The sequence below is a fragment of the Channa argus genome, chromosome 20 (genome assembly GCF_033026475.1).
Source record: "Channa argus isolate prfri chromosome 20, Channa argus male v1.0, whole genome shotgun sequence".
Lineage (NCBI taxonomy): Eukaryota > Metazoa > Chordata > Actinopteri > Anabantiformes > Channidae > Channa > Channa argus.
The window spans coordinates 17344897-17368384 of NC_090216.1; the positions used below are offsets into that span (position 1 = coordinate 17344897).

A 23488-nucleotide genomic window follows, 5' to 3' on the forward strand; every position below is an offset into this window, starting at 1 on the left:
CGTCCCCTCCAGGCTCCAAACTTCTTTCATCCTCTCTTTCTCCCCACATTTCTGATTCGAGTAGAAATAACACAACTGTTTTCCCCCGCGTCAAAATGTAAAACGTCTTACTCACAACATTCTTTGAATGACACCTTCTAGTGACAATGGATCCTAAACGCTCTTCACTGTGGGCTCTCAGGGGAGAAGTAGAGTGTGTGAATCCAAACAGAAGCCGTGGCACAGACACTGAGAAAGATACTTCTTTTTCATCTAGGCTTTCTGTATTTTCTGTGTCTGTGTATTTCAGTCAGATCTTATTGGATGGATGCTCCCACAGGGGGGCGAGGAGGAGGATGGTTTTTTTTGAAGGCAGATTGGTTTTGAAAAAAAAGTTATTGACACAAAAAAGAAGAACCTCAAAATGCAGCTAGTGCCACTCCCAGATAAAAACGGTATTTTGTGCTTAGGCCTACTCTTTCTGTTGACCACTAAAAAAACAAATCTTAAATAATCCAGTGTGATTCAAAGTTCTAACAACACGGTGTGTAGGAGTGTGTGAATGTGCCGTCCTTTTTGTGCGCCTTTTACACACACAAAGAGAAAGAGGAAGTGATATTTAAGTGAAATACACAAGTTAAGAGGTGTGAAACGGTCTACTACAGAGTATTGCAATTTAGAGAAGCAACGTCCCCCTGTATAACTTGGTGGCTAGCATTTTCTTATCGCATCCAGGTGCAGGCAGTGTGGACCGAGCTCTGAAGAACACATTTTAATATTACATAATGACATCAGACTTCTTAATATGTTTACATTAAGATTAAATCAAATGACCTCAGTTTGAGTCACAGATGTTCATCCATGTTCTCCCTAGAAACAATGGGTAACTGTATTTACTTTAGTTCCTTTCCAGCACCAACAGAAGTACCAAACATAGTGCAGCAATTACTGACTGAAAGTTGACTGCTGCGACAGCATAAAGGGGTGATACAGTATGTAAGGTAATTTTGTGTGTGTGTTGCACTGCCAATTGATTCAGATTTTGAAAAATCAATCATAAATTGAGTCATTTTGAACCAATGAAACTCCTACATTTCCTTGTCACAGCAATGTTTAATCGTGTGACTCATTATTCCTTCATTGCGAAGCAAATGTGTTGCTAAAATGTTACTAATACAATTGTGAAAAGTGAAAAGTCTTAAACATCCGTCAAATCCCTGTATAAACACTGAAATAGACTTGATTAGATTTTCTAATTTATTTCTTGCACAAAATAAGGATGATGGACATGGGCCCTCATCACTTCCACTGAAATGGCTTCAGAAGAGCATGTATCCATGTATGACAGTGGAATATAGGATCGCATGTGCTCGTATGGGCTTCTGACTGTAGTTTTAAGGGACACAAAAATGATTGTGCTATCCTTTAATATTCTAACTCATCAAAATGTCTTCCGACAAAAAAAGAAGCCTAATGGAGTCCGGCCAGCGACTGCAGCCCCTGTTAGCTTAAGCAAAGAAAAAGCACACACAGGACTTTCTTTTTGATATTTATAACAACAACACACAAAAAAAAAGAGAAGTAAAAACTATGTGTGAACTTACACATGACCTCATATTTTCTAATCATTATGTTCGACAACACTGCCAATTCATCGCTACATTAGCCCACATTACGTTAGGTCAGCTAAGAGCAAAATATTTGTTAAAAAACTGAATTTATTTCTACTTTGTCTTTAACACTATTGTGAGCTCCAAATACCAAAGTGAGAAAACGTAGCTTCGTTATCTAAAGCCAATTGTTATCTGTTAGTTAACTATTAGGTAACATTAGATCTTTCAGATGAAAATAGCTCATATAAAATAGTTCGATTTTGTTATATATTGAAGACCACCTACTTGCAGTCCGTGTGGGTTGGTCTGTAGTAGAAGGCAGGAACCTTCTGCTCATACTTGGCCTTGGCTGCATTGTTTCCCAGAGCAGCCATCAACTAAAAAGGAGACAGATCAACACAAGCTGATGGTTAAGTGTTAACCTTTGACAAAATATATTCTGATGTATTATTCTTTCTCCAGGGTGCGGAAGTCTGGTGAAATTTTGCGAGTATACAGCCGTTAACCAACCACAGTTTAGAGGCATTGTATTCGGTAAACCTACTGTAATGTAGGGAAACTTACTAGTCCTTTGCTCTGATCCCCAATTTCTCCGATTCTCATACCTGTTCTGAGTTGATCATTGATCCCAGTGGGTGGGTTCTACCGTTTAGCTGTTCGGTGTTTCTGTCTCTAGCCTTATTTAGACTCCAATCAGGAGAACTTCTGATTCTTTATCTTGTCATGTTAAGTACTAAGCTTCAGGGTTGCCAGGTTAAGTTGCATTGTCATGTTAAATACCAAGATGTGGTTAAGAGCCATAGTCGAATCATGTAAAGTTCTGGTTAAAGTTTCTGGTTACGTGTTAAATACTCTTTCAGTCTTTTAGTGTTACATTGCAGGATACTGGATAGATTTAAACTCTTAACTACTGCAAAATAGCGAGCAGACTATTTAGTGAGTAGGGGATAACGTCAGACACATCTACAGGATTTTGTTAGTACTGAAAACTGTCACTGAACTACTGTGATACTGAAGACATCTTAAAAAAACCTGAATATTCTAAAGTAGGTTCTGAAATGTTCTCAGATCCATAGGTCACAATTACTCGGATCTTGTAATTACGAGATAAAGTCGCTAATTTACTTATTTGTTTGGTAAATGCAATGTGCAGCCATAGGCTTCCATCTCGTAAGCTCATGTTAAACTACCAGTCATTGTAGTGCATTTCAAAGAAAGAAGACCTACTGGAGAGTGACCACACTAGGAAGAATAAAAGACTATTCCTTCAAAATAAGATGACAAAAATGGGCTAAGGCTTAGAAAATAGAGGTATCATAGAGCTCATTCAGTTTATAATAAGGCCCCTGCTTTCCTGTGGGATTAATTGTGGAAATGGCTTCACTGCATTGGGATGTGTCTGCCTCCTGGTCTCATTCCCTCCGTTGTGTGTTTCATTTAAGTTTAATGCCTGAGCCCAGTCCAGCTGGCTTAATCCTCTGAGGGGTTCTAGAAAAGATGCTGCACTGTGTTGCTTTATCGTGAAGGTCAAAATGAAGCAAAAACCTTACCCGGAACCGGAAGTCACGGAAATTAATACGTTATACATCTGCTGCCAAAATGTTGATGAGTTTGACACCTTGGATGTCAAATTCACAATATGGATCCCGTAGATTTGGACCATAATTATGTCACATTCCATGGGAGCTTTTCTAGGAACATTAAGGGAATGTTTGTTCTCCACATGCATTTCCACCACAGGCACCAGTATGTAAATGTAGTTCTGGAGCTGTAGAGCTACCCCTGAAAAAAAGTTCTTAGTTTTGGGCTTCTTAAGGTCCAGGAAATATCCAGATTTTTTATTAGCTGCTTCACATAGAGGTTGTTTGTTTGCTTTGCCACAAGAGATACATTCAGTTGCTGTGTAATAGAACCAGATAGTCATGATACAACAACAAATGAGACAACATACTGTAAGCCTCATTTTTCCTGTCAACAATAGCATCATATAAACTGACTGGGGTCTATCTATCTATTTTTTCCTTATTGAGCTATGTATCCAACAAAACAAGTGACCAACGCGCTCCCTGATTTTACTGGTCACACATCTTGTTGCTACAAATCAAGAAACCACTCAATAGTACACACTCTAATATACCATTGTGAGTTTCCAACTTTCTTCCAGACATAAAAAACATTTCCATCTTTAAATCTGTTATTTCACATTATTCTAATGTTCTTTCGCCATTTTGTATTATTTTAACGAACTCTTCCAAACTGTTCTTGTGCACCTCTCAAGACTTTTGTTTTGTCCTTTCGGCTTATCCCGTGAGTTCAGTTTCTCCACAGTGGATCATTGTCCACATGTTGATTTGGCACAGTTTTTACGCCGGATGCCCTTCCTGACGCAACCCTCCCCAATTTCTACCGGGCTTGAACCGGCACTGCACAGCTGGGGAGGGAAATGGGCTGTTAGGGGTTCAGTCTTGCCCAGAGACTGGGGATCGAACCACTGACCCTTAGACGACTCCCTTACCCACTGAGCTAATGCTGCCCCTTTGATGACTGACAGTCTTGAAAGGTACACAATTTCCATTTGTGTTTAGAGAGAAACTACCTGCATTATTACTGTGCCCCTGTAGGTCATTTGTGTCACATGTAGAACTCATCCACTATTAGCCAGGTTCAGCTAATAAAGTGAATACTATTGTGACTACAGTGCAGTGCCTCTGATTGTGGATCTTGCGTTGCAATGGGGCTGCAGCATCTCCATAAGTCTCAACAATAATGCCTGGCATCGGCTCTGAAGTCTCCCAGTGCTACACTTACAGAAGTGGAAATTAACACAAACAGACACACAAAGCCCTCACAAATCTTTTTTTTCTTCCGCTGCAATCAAATGTAGACAGCCATTCATCTACTCTTGCCTCTTTTTGGGTCCATTGTTCCTCCCTTTTTATTCCCTGCTCTCCTCACAAGTCAAATACCCATTACATCCTAATTATTGCCCCTTTCATCTACATCCTCCTGGTTTTCCTCATGAGTCACATCAGCATCACCTCCCCAAACTCCTTTTTGTCACCCAGTGCTGGTGCTGACACCAACCATTCAAGTTACAGCTCCACGAGTCCCCTGCAGAGCCCAGGATTTTAACCAGTATGCTTTTCTGCATTTATCATTTTAATATTGCACAGTTTGCACTCAAATTTATTGCAGGTGTAGCTCTGAAATGGCCATGTTTGCAAGGCGGGCAACAGCTCAGCTTCTTTTTACACCCAGGAGATAGGTGTAAACAGCTTTGCTAATGGAATTATACTTTATTGATCTCTTTCAGAATATGCTTTACTTCCAAAGGGGGTTCAGAGGTCAGCGTCTAGTGAAGATCACTAAACGTGTGATACCCTCACCTAACTACAGCATATTGATACTGGCTACATTATGCCAGATCTAATTAATCCTTTGTTTCACTTGTAATCTATTGCTCTCCAGTTCTTAAATCCTCTTCGACCATAATGCAAAAAATAACTGGCAACCAGCACCTTTCGTTTATAAGATCTGCACTTTCACTATGTGTCGGCAGTAGATCTGCTTGGACTGTTTTAAAGTTGCCTTTATTTCAGTGATGTTCCTTCTCGTCCTGATATATTTGTCACTGTCATAGTGTTAGAAAATGTTTCGATAGAAAGCACAAATATTATGGCACTGTTCTGGAGTTATCATGGGCTCCATACTTACATGACTCTAAATATTTATGTCTGTATTGTTTGCATACTAAATCAACCAATAGTTTAATACACAAGTCATACTGGGATTTAGTTTCAGTTTCCATTATTTTGAACATATGTGCATAGCACATATTAAGTTGCTTTTTTTTTCACTATTAGCATGTGTTAAGTTGCACCTCTCACTGGACCTCAATGGGCTTCAAACTACATCTTTGTTATTTAATAGTTAAACATTTTGGGAAAAAGCTTATGTGCTTTTTGACTAGATTAATACCAATAATCTGAGACAAACAGATTCCGCTGCTAAAATTAGATTAAAACTATTTAACATGCTATTTCTTTTTTAATACATTCCAAACCAGAGTTGTTACACTTATATGTTGTGGTTTGAACAAAGAACCACATTAGGCATATTGACCAAAATGATAAACTATTGCTTTGATGGAACATTTAAGTGTTTGTAAATCTAATTTTCAGTCCAGATTGTTGTATGTATAGTGAAGAGATAAACTGTCTTTATACATATGGCGTAAAACACTTGTTTAACTTGAGAATCAGCATAATCTTTTCATTGTAATTAGAATATGGAACAGAAATCAAATAAAACCCCAAAATAAACAATAAAGTTTGACAAATTATTTTGTATTAGGAATTTACTGTTGTAATGGGATTTAATGCAGGAATTTTAAATTATATAGGCACATCACAGGTGCATACTATTAAATGACAAAAAAATAATACTCAAGCCAGAAATGTATTCAAAGACGACAGTTCTGCAATGTGACGTGGACATTAATCAAATCTTGGTGAAAAGTTTGACCTGACAAAGATCCATGTCAGATTGAAAATATTTCATTTTTTCTGAGTCTGAGTTAGTTTGCAGGCATTTCCTTTTTCATTTAATGCAGGTTTGCCAAGGTGAACATCCTCCATTGCACCTACAGCACTTCATAATATTCTTTCATCCATCTCTTTTAAATGCCACATCTGCTTGACCACTCTCATCTACTATATGCCAACGACTGCTTTGTTTATGCAATACAATTTTTAATAATCTAATTTCATAGGAAACCAGTTTTTTTAAATTCTGTGACTTTACAGCTCTGCTCTGATGGCGAACTGTTCACAGCCATACTGCTTTTTAACGTTTGTTTTTTGGGAACTACTTTATTGATCCCAATGGGGAAATTGTTGTTCTGTTGACAGTTTGATAAATTTAATGTGGAAAACTCAATTAAACTTTAGAGGTTTACGATATTAAAATATTTAAGATGTTAAAATATTCTTGCTGGTGTCCAAGCGTATCCCTTTCACTGTCGGAATTGGGTGGATAATTTCAGAACAGCCGAATATCAAAATCAGCAATCCACTAAGAGAAACTGATATTTGCATGCTTTTGATATCAGTGGGGACTTTGCACTATACTCTGTATTTGCCAACTGTCTTACCTCCACTTCGCTTGCATCCCACGTGTCCTGGACAGACTTGACCCTGCTAATATGGGGGATGCTCCGATGAAGGAGCGAGCAGGCCTGGCAAACAAACACACCCAAAGTCAACGACGCCCAGTCTGGCTCTGCAGGAGAGACAGATAGTGCAGAGAAGGAGTGTGGGAAATGAAAAAGAGATGACGTAAGGAGAACAAGCGTTGAGGTGAACGTAGATGATGTGAGTTTTGGCAGAAAGTGAGATGAGAGGAAATGAAATTGGACAAAGTGGTACACGAGGATAAGAGAAAGAGATGGAGGGGAGATAAAGGAGGAGTGGTGAGGAAATCTTGTCACAAAGGCACTGCAACAAAGAGAACAGCATCTCAAGGTCCAGGCTATAAATACTGAAAGTGCTGATGCTGGTGCTGTTAAGGGGTAATAGCAGCAAAGTAAATGAAGCAAATATTACAAGAGACTCTGGCTGAGTGTGTCCCTGCTCATAAAGGAGAGCAGGGCAGCGAAATGTGATTTTGGGGAAATCCTATTTAGCCGACTGACAGGAAATAGACCGCCGGAGATCGGATCAGAACTGAGCCGAGGTAGTTATCAGGTTAGTGGCATCACCGGACTTGAATATACAGGGATGACACTATCTCTCAAACACACACACACACACACACAAAGATGGAATGCTGCATGCTCACACTTTCATTTGTGTGTATATCCGTGGTTTTATACTTCAAAAGAATTTTTTTTTTAATTACTCAAATGTCACTCACACACACACCTCTGCATCACCTCTAAACATACCATATGCTGTTTATTGCCAACACGAGCATGTGACTAAACACTTTGAGTCTGTTTCAGAGGCAAAAAGAAGGTTTTTCTGTGCAACGTGACACGGCAGCAGCACCCGTGGGTGTTCAGCAAAGGTACATTTGAGTCATTGTATCACACACAGCCTTTGATTCTGTCCATGCAAATGCAGTTGTCAAGAAGAGAGAATGCGAGACATTCAGGTTGATATACAAATGCACATTAGAGTCTAGAAATAATTGTATTGGTAGGAAGTAAGTGTTATAATCATAGAAACACAGCGGAAGTTTGTACACACACGATTAGATTTTAAAATTAAGGAAATGTGTGACATTTGCTGGGTTTAGTTACGGATAATAATGAGTTCAACATTCAATGGATATGAAAAGAAAATATATCTGCTGCCAAAGCTGAAATACTATATGTGCTAAACTTGTATTTCATGTACTGGGCAACAGTCCTGTTTTATAAACAGTATTATAAGGATTAAAAGAAATCGATGAAGTCTTTAAAATTGGATGTTTATTAGTTTTTACATGTTGTCTTACGGAGTGGGTATTGTTTTCCTAGCCATCTGCTTTCACATAGATGTAAGTGTGGGTAGAAGGTGTGAGCTTATCTAAACTACAAACTGGAGGTCAACTAGTGAGTGTATCTGTATGAAACTGCCTGCTTGTGATTTCTTAGAGATACAGAAACTGAAACTTTGCTATCAGCTATCAATATCTAATCTTGAAGCTGCAGCATGCAACTTTTAAGTTATTAAATTTATCATTACGCAAAGAAAAACAGCATGAAGCAGTAGCTTTTTGGATGCATTCACATCACATCGTATAAAACATTCCTGAGTGGCAGAGTAGAAAAAAAATAAGGTTTACACTGGCGTCCTCCAACTTGTAATATAGTTCTCTGGAATATCCTACTGAATATCTATAAAATTTCTTACTGTATCTCCCACTAAGAAATTGTGTCAACATAAGAGCTTCTAAAACATCAGCTCAATTGAGATACACATATATTTAATATGTAAAACTGATTAATGTTCCTAAAAGGTAAATGCTGTCTATTACACTTGTGTATTTTATTAGTAAATTAACAGAAATACAAAGCTAATGCAGATAATAAGTTAAAAAGGAATTAAGCTAAACCAAATAGCCATGTTACGTGAGTGGGCGTCCATTGAAGACACCCGAGTCGTTGCTACGGTAACTACACGACAATAGTGCACATGGAAAACATGATACCTGATAAGCATCAACCTAGGTAGGTACTATTTAACTCAAAGCACCACGGGACCTGATGGCATTTTCAAACTATTACGGGAAAATTGCACTGGTGCGTGTGCAGCTCTGGCTCTGCGTGCACCTCATAGATGTATTATAAAAGCTAAATATGGCGTCGTACGTCAACCCTTTGCAATTCAATGTCGCCCAGTGGTCGATGTGGTACTGCAACAAAAAAAATCCCCATGTGGCTTCTACAACTCTAATGAGACAAGACGTGCGTGTAAAACTCTTAATGGGACACCTCCTACTGCTTTGATAGAAATTGGGACCAAATTAAGAATAGAGCAGTGTACAGTGATTTTATAGTTGAGAATTAAATCATAAATAATGCCTGACACAAAGATGTTATTTTAGCTTGTACGTATCAGTGTTAACATGTATAGGCGAGTGCCACGTCCTCAACCGTCAAACCCTAAAAAGTCACCACATTATCTTCTTTACACATTGTCCCCACCTCACTCGCTCTCTCCGTCTCTAAAGCTGACATTTCTCACACAAGGAGAGCCTCAGCCTGGTGCACCACAGACATGTGAATACACACATGCATGCAGGCACAGACAGTGAGTGTGTAATACTCAAGGGAGTCATACAAGGGCTGTGAGAGTGAAGGATGGAAGGCGGCAAAAGAACATTAATAATACTCGTTGCGTTCCTGTGTCCTCATTAGACTGCACAATGCATTGATGTAGATAACACCGAGCCCGAGACAGTTGGGGAGAAGAAAGGCTTTAGAGATGAGGAAGTGATGGAGGAAGAGAGTTACCTAAGGGATACAGTGTGTGTGTGGGGGGGGGCACTGAGGAAGGGAATCGAGAGAGGAGTGTGGGTTCTTTAACATGCAGAGAGATGATGTGAGCTTGCAAGATCCCCTGGGGGTGTTACTGGAATCAGCCTCCCCTCGATTTATCTCTTTTAACCCGTGACAAATAGGCTTTTTTGTTTTACTCCTTCTTAAATCATAGATCAAGCACAAATGGTCTAAAAATTAACGTGGGGCAATCAAACCTCTTCCTTTCTATGTACGTTTCTATCAACAAACATCAAACACAATACACAAAGATGACCCAAGCACATGTACACACACACACACACAAAACCCTGCTGACACAAAAACACAGCCACTTACCGGTGAGGTCATCGCTGTCTGACTCAGGCCTTACAGAGAAAAAAAAACTGCACTCATGGAGATTATTGTGGCCGCATGACTGACTAGCCACACACATATACACACACACACACTGGGCTTCCTCGTATACGTAGATGTTTCTCATCAGAATTACTGTGAGCAGCAGATGCACAGTTGTAGCAAACAGGAGATGCAAGGCTCCTAATGTAGTGTGACTCTGACTTTGGTGAAGTGCTGCTGCACCGCGGCTTCATCTCCGAGGACTTGTTGAGAAAACAAAAAATAGTTTTGTTGGTGTTACAGGGCTTGTTGGGTGAAGAGACAACAGAGCTTTTGATTCCAACGCACAAGGCTGAAGAAACAAGTGCTTGCAGCATAACTGCAGGGCAGATGCAGGATAAATGAATAAAGGAGCATTTGAAGACATTTCTCTGCATCTGCACTGTTCATTTGTATTTCTGTAGGTGTGAGCATCAGTCTGTCAGCGGCTGCATCATAGGTGGGGTTAATGACTAAACAGTGGGGCCACCAGAGGTTGAGGACCTCTCGTGTCTCAATTAAACCCCTCAGCCACACAAAAATCTTTTATTTCTACAGCAGTAATAACAGGCTTCCATTTTATTCAGTCCGTGTTTAACTGTAACTTGATAAAGGCCTTTAAAAGGTCCAACATGCTTGAGGCTCAGTTTTTTATCATTTCTAAGAGACTGAACACTCAAATGGAATTTATAAACTTTACTGTATGCATATATAAAGTATACTCATTAGACATCCTTCTGGAATTCATAATTCTGATGTATCTAATGAATGAATGAAAGATTTAGTTTCTAAAGATTCAGGCTTCTTCAGGGTCACCACAGCAAATCATTTGTCCGTATGTTGATTTGACACATTTTTTATATCTGTTCCACTTCCTGACACAACCCTCCCCAATTTCTACTGGGCTTGGGGCTGATACTGCACAGCTGGGGATGGGCTGCTGGGGGCTCAGCGTATTGTGTGACACTTGGAGATGTGGTCGGTAAGAGCCGTAATAAAGAAAAACTGTTTTAAATTGAGTGTTTTTCTTTTCTAAATATAGGATATCAGTAAAGGTGAAGTGCAACATTTTGTCAGCACCATCTTCATATTTGTACTTTTTAATGGCATAGTACAGAGGTCCCAATGCAGATATCAGTATATAACATCAGGCTTTATGTATTCGTACTCATACTGCGCCCAATACCATGTTAAACTGCAGGTAGGTAGAGGTGGGAAAAATGTCTGTGGTTTAGAGCAGTTTTAAGATAATTCATGACAAAGTAAGAACGTACGATCATTTCAATTCTTACAACATTTGCTTAATTGCAATGAATTGATGAATTGATGAAATGTCTTGAACAAAACAGTTTAGTAATTGTGTGGGTATTGACAAGTACTCAAACGTAGGTACTTGTATTCAGTCTGGGAAAAAGAGGTATTGGGATATAAGGTTCACTCCCTTAGTGCTAAAATGCCAAGAGAGAGAGAGAGAGAGAGAGAGAGAGAGAGTGCTGAGGGATGATTTGGGGATTATGACATTTCCTGATGCTTACAGTATTTGCATTGTAAGGCCTTATATGAAGAAAACATGAACCACTGAAAATGACAAAGCAAGTTAGAAAGAACTGCCAGCACACACTTGATCTGGAAACTCCCATCTCCCGCTTATAACAGAAAACAGTGAGAGTGAGTGTAGAGAAGTTTGTGAAGTGACTAGAAGTGACAATGAAAAAAAATTGTGTTACAGTGCTATGGCATCCATCCATCTCAGCATTTGTTAAAGCTACAATGTGGAATACAAGCCAGCGCTGGCATGAGACTCAAAACCATTTCGGTCTCTAGGTATTGGTCATTATCAAACGAAAAGAAACTGTTGGAACTGCTGAAAGTAATTCTCCGCACTGCGGTCTCTGTCGCATTCAGCCCTACTCTCAAATAGGAAAGACATCACACTTCATCTGGATTAGACTAACAGTTCATCCAGTTCGTCCCGACTCTTAGCTGTTAAAAGTACAAATGTTCTCCCAAATGCAGACACACCAGAAACTCTAACACTAAAACCAAAGGATATAAAGATATAAAGGCCTTTTGACACCTACCTAAAAGCTTCAGCATGTGATGCTCTCTGATGGTGAATCCTAATTGCAGGATGTAACTTTCAGTACCATATTGATAATAGTACTGCACTTGCCTACTTTAACTGTTGATGACCGAGATTCAGCCTCATTGAAAATACAGCTTGTAGATTACGCAGTTGGGAAGCTTAGCCCATAAAGCTGCAGCATTAGTCTCCCTGCACCGATTTCTATCTATATCCATGTTAGGCCTGATTTTAAAGTCTCTCTAATTGTGTATCAAGGGCTTGCTCCACTATACTTACCATAACCCTAAATTACTCCAGTGGAGTCACTTTGGGGATGATGTAAAAGACTATCATTTCACTGGGTAGCCCCTGACTGTGAATCCCTATGTGCAAGGGTGTAAATATAAAGCAAGACATTGTTGGAAGACACGATAAACTGTCAGTTTGCCAGCAAATACTCTTTTCCCCACGTCAAAAAACATTGACGTCTTTCATCCACAGACATGTCTACATTGACCACGTCTGCATTGATTTACCGGCCTACTTCTGACTCCCCTCTTAGGGAGCTTCCCAGTGGGAAACTTAGCAGTGCTTCTTTGAGCGCCGTCGCCTGTGGTGTCTCTGGGGCAATGGGAACGAAGTTTAGATGATGCTCTTTCAAATTCTGTCTTAGACAATGGACACATGAAACTTAATACGCAAACAATGGTTGCTTCATTCAAGTTGTGTCCTCTAACCTCATGGGAAAGTCCTACAGACGGATGGGAAGACAACCTGAAGAACATACAGTAGTATTTTTCTAACGTGACTGTTTCTGTTTTTTGCAAGTGAAGGAATCAAAAACCTGAAAAGAAACAGGGCCGGGCATTTTATTCAAGAGCTGTCACACAACCACGTCAATTCAAAACCTTTTCTTTTCAATTTGTCTTTTGCTAACTGTCCAATCCTTAACTTTTAGTGAATACTAAAACTAGTCAGGCCATAGGAGCCTATGGTAAACCTCTGACTATCTCATCGTTCCACCTGCTGTTTTTCCTGTTGTACAAACACCTTCCTCTCACCTCAGAGGACCGCAGAGGCTCCTCTCTAGGGGGAATAAGTCATTTGCGTCCATAGCAAAGGGCAGAACCACAGTGCTGCTGAGCTACAGAGAAACCCTACTGTATAAGCTCCCAGGTCAGCTTCTCAACGTCTCATCTGAGCACACCAGCAGAGAGAAGATAGACACAGGAAAGGTAGGGCAGAGTAAGAATGACTAAGCATAAAAATCCACCGGTGTTGCCACTTTGTGATTTCAGACCAATTCCAGCAGGTTTTCTGTCTGGTTAATGAATGCTGTGTCTGTGATGGGAAGATAAGGCAGCAGTGAGGTCCGGTCCGGTCACCGCTGATGATGTGATAATCTGACTATACCCCGTCGGCCTGCAGACCCTCACACAAGAACAGGATTCATGTAATGTTATGTATAAAGTTAAATGTATGTATAAGTAATGTCACCTTGTTGGCTATTGCAAATACGTCCATTAGTGATTAACTCTTGATGGGACTGTCCTCATGCTCTAACACAGTCTCTTTCAAGCTAATGATAAAAAAGAACTTGATCAAAAAGGAAATGCCATTTATAAAGCATATTTTTTGATAGAAGAAGGTTTCACACATACAGTCTGACCACACCTAGAGTGTTTCTATAGTAGCTGTTCCAGTCACACTTGAAGGGGCAGTTAAAAGGCCCCGGGAGCAATTCAGAAGGGCAACAGATCCTGCCACACAAATGGGTATAATATGGTACATAATTTTGGACAGCCTGCCCTCAGAGGCATTAATGGTGCTGCACCTGGTTGTACATTAACAGAACTACTTGAGACAGAGGTTTTTATCTCGCCTCCTTTCTTACCTCCACATACCTGGATGAACATAAACGCCAATTAAGTACAATAGTAACATATTATATGTAATCCGGATGATAAGATTAAAAGTACTCCATTAAAGATACTAACTAACTAAATAATCTATGGGTATATTGTCATTTTGTTGAATATGTAACAGCCAGTGCCAGAGTTTACATCCCTACATGATCACAACTGAAAATCCTCGTGCATACGAGGATATTACAAAAACAAATACTGATAAACAGGCTTTACACATTGGCAGCATAATCAAATTATCGTATAACAAAAAACTAAACAACCTTTCCCACCTCTACCTCTAGCGCTATTTATTCATTGATCAGTCTATACACCTGTAGACCTGTATCACCTCACTGCCAACTACTCCTCCACAGTTAATGCATGTACGTTTATGTTGCTGTGTTGAGATTTGTTCCTTTATTTTACATAAAGCCACTAAGATAATATCTTGTCAGCTGCCGAACCAGCATTAATAATTCATATTCATCATAATCACATAGGAGTTCTATGTTTTGGAATTTGTTTTGGTTGATACACAAGTGTCCTAACAATTTCCTTGCTTCCGCTTGCTTTCCTGAAATTTCCTGTAAGGAGAATAAATGCATATATACACTGATCAGGCAAAACCTTACCGGCGATTTAATGCAATCCAATACAGCAGGTCTGCCGGGCGGCAATAGTCGGTCGGTAGAGTGGCTGCCTACTGACCATAGGGTCGTAGGTTCACGGCCCACTCTTCCCGTCTATGTTTCAAAGTGTCCCTTTCCCAGCCGTGCAGTATAGATAGTGCAGGCATAGGCCTTAAGAACTGTGCCAAATCAACAAGTGAACAAATGATCTGCTGTGGTAACCCTGAACTCACAGGAGAAGGTGAAAGGACCTCAATAATAGAGAGTAGAATTATCACCTTTATGACACTTTCAGTTTAATAACTGAGAAATTATAACTTGTAAAAGTAGAATACATGGCAGAGCTGCTGTATAGGATTGTATTGCACAATTGCACAAGTGGTCATAATGTTATGCCTGATTGGTAGATAGATAGATAGATAGACGAACAGACAGACAGACAGATATTCTTTTATTCAACCTACGTTCCCCTGTTGAGCTCTAGGCAGCTTCTCTAGCAGTTGTGTATCGTGAAGCGCCTCAGTATCTGAGTCACTTCACCAGCTGTGATTTTCCAGCTGAATCACTCACCCTACAATTACCTGCTCCTCTGACTGCTCGGCTGCTGCTGCTACCATCTGTCCCACCTTTGCGTCACAGAGGCTAAATTTGATTAATGATCGCAAAGGTGAAAGTGGCATATCTGTCAGGCAAGCCGATGAACAATGTCGGCAGAGGAACAATCACAGTGTATGTATCTTCGAGGCACTGTTTACTGTTGCATCACAGTTGGTACATCAAAAAATAAGGTGTCCCACAGGTCCAAAAAGGCTGTGTGAGTATCGATCACTGTGTCAATTTTGTCTAAGAGGCTAAAGGTCTCTTGCAATGCTAATGAGTCTGGGAGGCTGTTTTTTAGGCAGAGGGCCAATTTGAGCCAATTTACTGCAACATGCTTGCAATGACAACGTTAAGGTTTAGCATGTTTAAGCTTTACTGTGCTGACCACATAGCAGCAGGCTGCACCACAATCGTTTGTTGGATGGTCAATCAGAAATGTGCACTATTGTTGCATCTTTATACAATTACCACACCCACATTCTCTACGATGCTCCGCTTCAACTTTCAGCAATTTTGACATTTTGAATGTGGACAACACCTTCTTTCGTGAACATATTAGCATATTAACATTTGTTAATTATCACTCAAAATAAACAATAGTTTTACAGGTATTTGGTCCCAAGCCAAAGTCAGAGGATGACTCAAGTCATAAGAATACATCCTCTGGGCACCATGAATGCCTGCACCAGTTCTCATGGCAACTGATCCAGGAGATGTTCAGATATTTCCGTTTGGACCAAAATGCCGGATGGAATAAAAGTCAAGAGCTAAAATCATGTTGGAGACCATGTGTTTACAGCAGTTTACATAAGAGATTTCATAGACAACCTATACACTGAATTGTTTCATGCAAGCTGCTGATACAAAGAAGGAAAAAAGCTCCTATGGTCAACACACACACCGAACACGATGACAGACACTTATCTGCCGATTTCTCTGCAAATTCAACAACAACAACAAAAAAAAACCCCAAATCCCTCCCTCCTCCCTTTAAGTGTCCTCCACTTGAACAAAGCTATCTAATTTTTCTTTCTGCGAGTACACTGCTGGCTCCAAAAAGCTGCTCCGCTTACAGCCAGTCCTCAGAGGAGCCATAACCACAGCCAAGAAACAGGCATCCTGGGTGGGCTCGGCTCCAAGCACTGGGCGTACGGCCCATACTGGAGCCTCAGTGGCCACTCACTTCTTTATTGCCATTTCAGTGAGAAGAAAGGAATGGGAGGAGGGATGGGGATGGAGAGGAGGTAAAAGGGGTAACAGGGAGACGATGGACAGAATGGGGACTGCCTGACAGAGAATCCACGACCCAGGGAAAGTTAATGCCTGCACCCATGTGGTTTGTAAATGAAAAACAAACATGTAAGGCACAAACTCTAACACCTATAATTACTAAATCAGCTGTATGTTGGTTGCTGTCAATGTAGGACCAGACCACAACACCAGCAAACACACCAGTGGACACACTCTGAGTAACAGCTACAGCTGTCTAGGACACAGCTGGAATATCTTTGTACACCATCACCAGGTTTTATGTATTTATGGTTCAGACTAAGTCTAGAGTCCATGCTGTATTCTTGGCATCTTATTCTACCTGCATAATGGGTGTTTCAGGTGCGTCCTCCCGCGTGGCCTTATATGTCATCGTATCAGGAGCGAATTCACAATTTGTTGGGTTTTAAAGCACCAGATGACACACTGGGTTGCAGCCTTGTCCACAGCAGCTTCCGCGCATTAAAATAGCTGCAGCTGCATGCACCCTCTCTCCCTCAGACACCGGCGGGGTTTGGGAACGACTTACCTGGATTGCCGCAGTCCGCGCACGTATCGTTGCCCGGTCTCGCCAGCACGTCTTGCAGGAGCCGGTTGTTCCCCTCCGGTTCCAGCGCCATGGTGAGCTTATCCGTCCAACCTCCCCGCGGTGGGCAGCAGCCTGCACAAGAACATCCGCTGCTGGAGTCTGTTAGACAGGCAGATTGACTGCCCGGTCACCTGTCACCTCCAATCTGAAGAAGAGACTGGAAGGAAAAGACTGGATGAGACAGAGCGATCCGGGGCTAGAGGAAACCTCCCCCCCCTCTCCCCCTCTCTCTCTCTCTCTCTCTCTGTCAGTGACAGCTATTACTTCGCCTCGCTGGCTGCATAATAATTAAGCCTATATGTTACATTCACCTCCTCCTCCTCCTCCTCCCCCTCTTCCTTCCTCCCTCCCTCTTGTCTTTGCCTGCCCGTCTCTCTTGTCTCCTAACTATCCAGTCTTATATCGTACGAAAGAGACATCCAGCGGTGGATTAAGTAAAGCCACTGATCACAAAAAATTTAAATTAAAATACAAAATAAATAAATAAATATATACAATCCTCTCAATTTCTAGGAAATCCGGTGTCCATGCTAAAAATGTCAATTAATATTGATTTAAAGGCTATATTTTATTTTGTATTTATTTTACCATATTAATAATGACTGAAATTACGACACCAATACATCGAGGCTTATACAAAACAAGAGAAAATAACAGACATTCAATTTAAACATTAGAAATTACAATGGGGAAAAAAATGAAAAATTCTATTCTTTTTTGGGGTCATCCATATATGTGTATTATTTTTATTGATATATATATTTATATTTTATATGTGATCATAATTAGCTTCTTTTTTTGGTAGTTGGTCATAAGATGTGTCCAATTTACAAACGTATTAAATTCTTAGTTTTAAATAATTACATTTAAGGTTTAATTAAGTTTTACCATCGATTTGTTTTTTTTAATTCGTGAAATTATATGGACATAATCCAAAAGATCGCGTATCGATCTGCTCTTCTATTATGTCTGTCTGCTGAGACGGCGCCAAAACAAAACGTCATAAGCACGCGACAAGAGGGTCACGTACCGGAACTGTTGCCTTTTTTCCAAAGACGATCAGCTTCTACAACAAAGCTGTTTAAACTTATTTCAATATGTCTACCGCTATGAATTTTGGCTCGAAGACATTTCAGCCTCGACCTCCGGAGAAAGGCTCTTTTCCTCTGGATCATTTGGGTAAGAGACGACACCAACTCGGGGGAACGAACAGTTGATTTACTTATAAAACACGCGCCTAGTTCTTCTATTATGTTTTACAAAAACTTCGGTGTTTAATTTCTTTCTCGTAAACCGAGACACACGTGCTATTGTGCAGCAAATTATTGTACACAGAATTTTGTCTTTACAAATATCTGCTCCTTGACGTGCTATGACGTGGTACAAGCTACCCGTGTTCCAATTTCACATTTTAAAATTTGTTTTTTTTGACTGTGATACGCATAATTAAGAGTAGAATGCACGTGACCCCCTGCATACTAAGAAGAAAAATGAGTTGCTTATTTAATAGTTTGGGATTTGGATCTATGAGAAACATATAGTGGTTTCAGGAAAACATCCAAACCCCTTGACTGTATGCAAACTTTGGAGCAGTCTGATATCTATTTAAAATGAATAATATTGTCCATCAGGCTACACTCAATAACCGATAATGTCAAACTGCAAACCGCTTTTTAAAAATGTATTAAAAAGCAGTTTATTAAACAGTGTATAAACTGAAAACCTCATGCATAATACATCACAGTTAACATTCATGTTGGGAATGTTGAGACACATACCACAGAATAATGTTTAACATTAAACACACATTGACGTACATGTAAATATAAGTAGGCTGATTGTGGATTCTTGTTGTTTCAGGAGAGTGTAAAGCATTTAAGGAGAAGTTTATGAAATGCCTGAGAGACAACAACTTCGACAACTCCATGTGCCGCCAAAAGTCCAAAGACTACCTGGAATGCCGGATGGACCGGTGAATATTTACACTATTCAGTCCCCCCAGGATTTTGTTTTTGTGACTGTCACGGCCTAAAAGCCTGCAAGAGCTTGCAATTGTGATGTCTGCTGTGAAGTTTTAAATTGCAAAGTCACTCACAGGAATTGGCTGAGTTATTTGTTGCAATCGCAACATCGTGAATTGCTGACTTGTGATCATTTCGTCACTGTGGTTACTAATGACATTTTCATCATGTCCAATTCTAACCTGGTGGTAATATAATGCTAGAAATTTGCATTTTTATTGTTTTCCAGTCAGCTGATGGCCAAAGAGCCTCTGGAGAAACTAGGATTCAAGGACCTGATAGATCCTCTTCGCAACCAAGCAGAGAACAACACTAAATCCTGACCTGCTTCATCTGTGCTGCCTGTTTTACACACAGGAGATTGTTTCTCTGGACTCTACAACACAAATCCTAATGAGTCAAAGTAAAAGACTGAGTATGGGGATGGGAATAGCTGCAGAGTACTTAAAGGCTTGCTCTTTGGTCTTAGTTCAACATAATTTTATCAACCATTTGTGTACATATGTTAAATGTGTAAATATATATAATTATAATAAAACCAAACCATGTGTTTAGAGTAATTTATTGTGAGCGGCTGGAAGCAACAGAAAGTGAACATCCTCTTCTAACCAATCGTTTTGAAATACGTTAACGTCCCTACAGTGTCATCTGGTGGCCGTGACGAGCATTGAAACTTCTTTGTCAAAGAGACCTTTTTTAGTTGACACCAAGGACACTCGTGAGTTGTAAATTAAGAAAATAATAGGTTAAAAGTGAAGATTTCTGGTTAGAAGCTCATGATGCATCACCTCCATTTTAGGCCACTCAGAGAACTTGGCAACAGATCCCCTCCTGTGGAGCAAAACAAGACAACTTCATGTAAAACATGAGAGGTGCCACAATATTAGGATATTCATACAATTATCCTTTTAAATGCTACATTGGAGGGTAAGGAATTATATTTAATTAATAATAAAGGAGAAACTATTTAAAATAATTACTTTATAACATTGTAAGCTGTAAAAAATATCTCTTACAAACTTACCTCCGTTAATTTGAGGAATCTTGTTTTGAGCCATTTGGAATTTGGGTCCACACAATATATTGAATTGCTGACAGTGAGAAAGCTGTAAAGTAGAAGATGAGAAACCAAATAAAATCTTAAATATGACTGATTTACTTTGAGAGATTTATTTTAATTCTGCTCTCCATTTAAGACCAAGTCTCCCCCTGCCGCTTCCGAAAAAAAAACTCGCTCTCCTAAACATTATTCTTGGTTTGCTCATGACTGGCAGTGGAGGGGATTTTGTCTGACATTTCACATGTTGAAAATAGAAAGACAATGAACTTCATGTTGTAGATGTGGAATGAATCATTTTACTTACATGAATGCACGTATCCTACAGTTAGAAAATGTGTTTTCCCTCTGTTCAAAGCAGGAAGCAATGGGTTCTTTGAAATTGAACGTTGAGGCTCTGGGACAGCAAGGGGGACTGACATGTCCAAAACCTCTTGGTACAGGCTTGTAACACTGAGGACTCCCTACCACAAAGCACACACATACACATTCAATAACATATATTTCACATATTGACTGAACCACTTTTGTTCTTTATGTGACCCTACTACTCGTAGGTAATACGTTCTGGATACTTTTTGCCTCAATAAATATGATTTTCATGTAAAACTTGTGTTATGTGTTTGCTCGGGTTGACTTTGTTTTATGTTAGAATTCATTTAAAGATCTGACTTTATTATGAAAACAGAAAAGGAGATGAAATCAGCTGTTGTTGCTTTGCTAAAATTCACCCTGCACTGTATGAGCGCACATGTTTTAAGAAAAATCCATACTATCTATAATGTGAAGTCACTAGTAGAAGAAAACACTCACCTTGCTCAGGAAAGCTCAGCAGCATGGTTAAAAACAGGAGACACACTCCAAAGCAAACGGTCCCAGACATGACTCTGTACAGTAGAGACGAGTTAGAAGTGAATAATGAAGAGCCAGGTTCTGGAAACTGGCTGATCTGGTGAAGCTGGTGTTAAATCATGTGTGGTGACAGTTGTGGAGGTGGGGTACGTCACTGTTCTGCTGCACAGCTGGATGAACAAAATATTTGTGACTTGGCAGTGTTAGGCCATATAGACTTATGCAATACATTACGCAATAAATTGCAAATGATAAAGACGACCTAGAGCAGGGCAGAAGGTGCACAGCACGATATACAGAATATATCATATCAGCTTCTAATAGACTGGTTTAAAACCTAAAGACTAAGGATTAAAAACTAAGCATTTGTTTGTAGTTGTGAGTGACAGGTGTGTTTGGGAGCAGCTGCTGGAGGCCAAGCAGATACAAATATACTTCCAAACAGATGTGGCAAAAGATCAGTGAATATAAAGCAATCTCCAACAAGAAATCAAGAAAAAAATGTGTAGTAGTACATGATATATGACTTTTTGGATGGACTGAGATAATTTTGCTCATATTGTCAGAATACACACATAAAACCAACACTGAATATGAAGCTTCATACTTCAAACATGCTAGTGGCATTGACCTGGGCACATAACTCTTGGAAAGAATATCATCCATCCATCCATCATCTATCTTGTTAAGGGTTAGGGGGTCGCTGGAGGTCAAATACAACCAGGAGCCGTCACCAGTCTATCACTCGGCTGACATACACTGACAGATAAGTATTGATGCTACCATTCACACCTACCGGCAAGTTAGACACCAGTTCACCAAACTGCATGACTACGTACACTACTTGATACTGTTGCCCCTCTGAAAAAGAAGGCATTAAACCAGAAGCAGTGATCTCCATGGTGTAGTTGGCAAACTTAAAGCAGGCAACATGAAAGTTAGAAAGGAAGTTCCAGAAATTGAGAAGAATCTCATTTAGCCTGGAAAAATAGTTTAAAAATGTACAAAAAAGCTCTCAGTGATGCCAGAACAGCATATTATTCATCATTAATAGAAGAAAACAAGAACAAGCCCCGGTTTCTGTTCAGCACTGTAGCCAGGCTGACTAAGAGCCATAGTTCTGTTGAGCCTAGTTTTCCCTTAAGTCTGAGCAGCAATGACTTCATGAGCTTCTTTATGAATAAAATTGTAGCTATTAGAGAAAGAATTCACCAGATCCTCCCCCCAAATATTACAGATAGATCTCCACGTACAGCAGTGCTAGAGTCATCGATAAGGCCCCAAACCCTGTTAGACTGCTTTTTACCCAGAGATCTCACTGAGCTAATTATTACCTCATCTAAACCAACTTAGAGATGAAGGCTTTTGAACTGTCTGCTGATAACAAGCTGGATGGTCCCTCTCCTCTTTAGTCCACAGGACAAGACATCCATGGTTTCCAAAAAGAATTTCACATTTTGATCCAACTGACCACAGAACAGTTTTTCGTTTTGCCCCAGACCATTTTAAAGTTTGGCCCAGAGAACACAGCAGCATTTTTGGATCGTTTTCACATGTGGCTTCTTCTTTGCATGATACAGCTTTAACGTACATCTGTGGATTTCACAGAGAACTGGGTTCACAGACAGTGATTTCTGGAAGTGTTCCTGAGCCCATGCGATGATGTCGAGTAGAGAATCAGGCCTGTATTAATGTCTTCACTAGCTTCTCTTCATTGGCTTCCCATTAAATCTAGAATAGAATTTAAAACCCTGCTTCTTACATATAAAGCTCTGAATGTTCAGGCTCCATCATATATAGAAGACCTCATAGCACCATATCATCCCAGTAGAGCACTTCGATCTCAGAATGCAGGCCTACTTGTGGTTCCCAGACGTTCCAATGGTAGGATGGGAGATCGAGTCTTTAGCTATCAAGCTCCTCTCCTGTGAAACAAGCTCCCAGTTCAGATTCTGGAAGCAGACACCATCTCTACTTTTAACTCTAGGCTTAAAACCTTCCTCTTTAATAAAGCTTATAGTTAGTTATAGTTATGCTGCTATAGGCTTAGACTGCTGGGGGACCCACCCCCCCAATGCACTGAGCTCCTTTCCTCCTCTTGACCATCTCTCCTCTCCTCTCACCCCACAATTGTCACCACTGTATGACATTAACTGTGTGTTTTCTCCTTTAGTTGTCCTTCTCCTTCTCTGTTTCTTCTTTTAAAGGGAGTTTTTCCTCCCCACTGTTGCCTTGAGTTTGCTCCAGGGGGGATTTGTTGGGTTCTCTCTATACATGTTTATAGTCTTGACTTTATTCTGTAAAGTGCCTTGAGATGACATTGATGTGAATTGGTGGTATATACATAAAGTTGAATGACTATAAGACACCCACAGAAGACCCTCACAAACACAGGGAGAACATGCAAACCCCATAGAGACAAGCCCCTAAGTGGGATTAAAACCCGGGACCTTCTAGAACTAATGCAAAGCTAAAGTCCTGCTCTCTAGCAAGACAGCAAAGATGC

At 40.1% G+C, this 23488-nt stretch overlaps 2 protein-coding genes and 1 long non-coding RNA gene across 5 annotated transcripts in view; 1 reads left to right on the forward strand and 2 right to left on the reverse strand.

Moving 5' to 3' along the window:
* Positions 1-17322, reverse strand: part of LOC137105431 (arf-GAP with dual PH domain-containing protein 1) — a 31825-nt gene extending 14503 nt beyond the window's left edge. The window contains exons 1-3 of one of the 3 annotated variants that reach the window (XM_067487611.1): positions 16993-17321; positions 6745-6872; positions 1878-1969 (exon numbers count right to left, since the gene is read on the reverse strand). In XM_067487611.1, coding sequence (XP_067343712.1) covers positions 1878-1969; positions 6745-6872; positions 16993-17083 — 311 coding nt within the window. In that variant the 5' untranslated portion in view covers positions 17084-17321. Of the gene's footprint in view, positions 1-115; positions 1818-1877; positions 1970-6744; positions 6873-16992 lie in introns of those variants that run through there. The other 2 variants (XM_067487612.1, XM_067487613.1) reach the window with 2 other exon arrangements.
* A 722-nt stretch (positions 17323-18044) lies between these two features.
* On the forward strand, positions 18045-19621 carry cox19 (cytochrome c oxidase assembly factor COX19). Its single transcript, XM_067489116.1, has 3 exons — positions 18045-18231; positions 18913-19024; positions 19303-19621. Exons 1-3 carry the CDS (start codon positions 18150-18152, stop codon positions 19394-19396), a joined length of 288 nt encoding a protein of 95 aa, XP_067345217.1. The 5' UTR covers positions 18045-18149; the 3' UTR covers positions 19397-19621.
* Positions 19620-20431, reverse strand: LOC137106106 (uncharacterized). Its single transcript, XR_010911895.1, has 2 exons — positions 20098-20431; positions 19620-19904 (listed from the first exon to the last, which is right to left on the reverse strand). It is a non-coding gene; the product is annotated as an uncharacterized lncRNA (long non-coding RNA).
* Between the last annotated feature and the right edge of the window lie 3057 nt (positions 20432-23488).

Coding starts and splice junctions, on each gene's coding strand:
- cox19 (XM_067489116.1), top strand. CDS start 18,150: ATGTCTACCGCTATGAATTTTGGCTCGAAGACATTTCAGCCTCGACCT. Junction 18,232..18,912: donor TTTTCCTCTGGATCATTTGG/GTAAGAGACGAC, acceptor TTGTTGTTTCAG/GAGAGTGTAAAGCATTTAAG. Junction 19,025..19,302: donor CTGGAATGCCGGATGGACCG/GTGAATATTTAC, acceptor ATTGTTTTCCAG/TCAGCTGATGGCCAAAGAGC.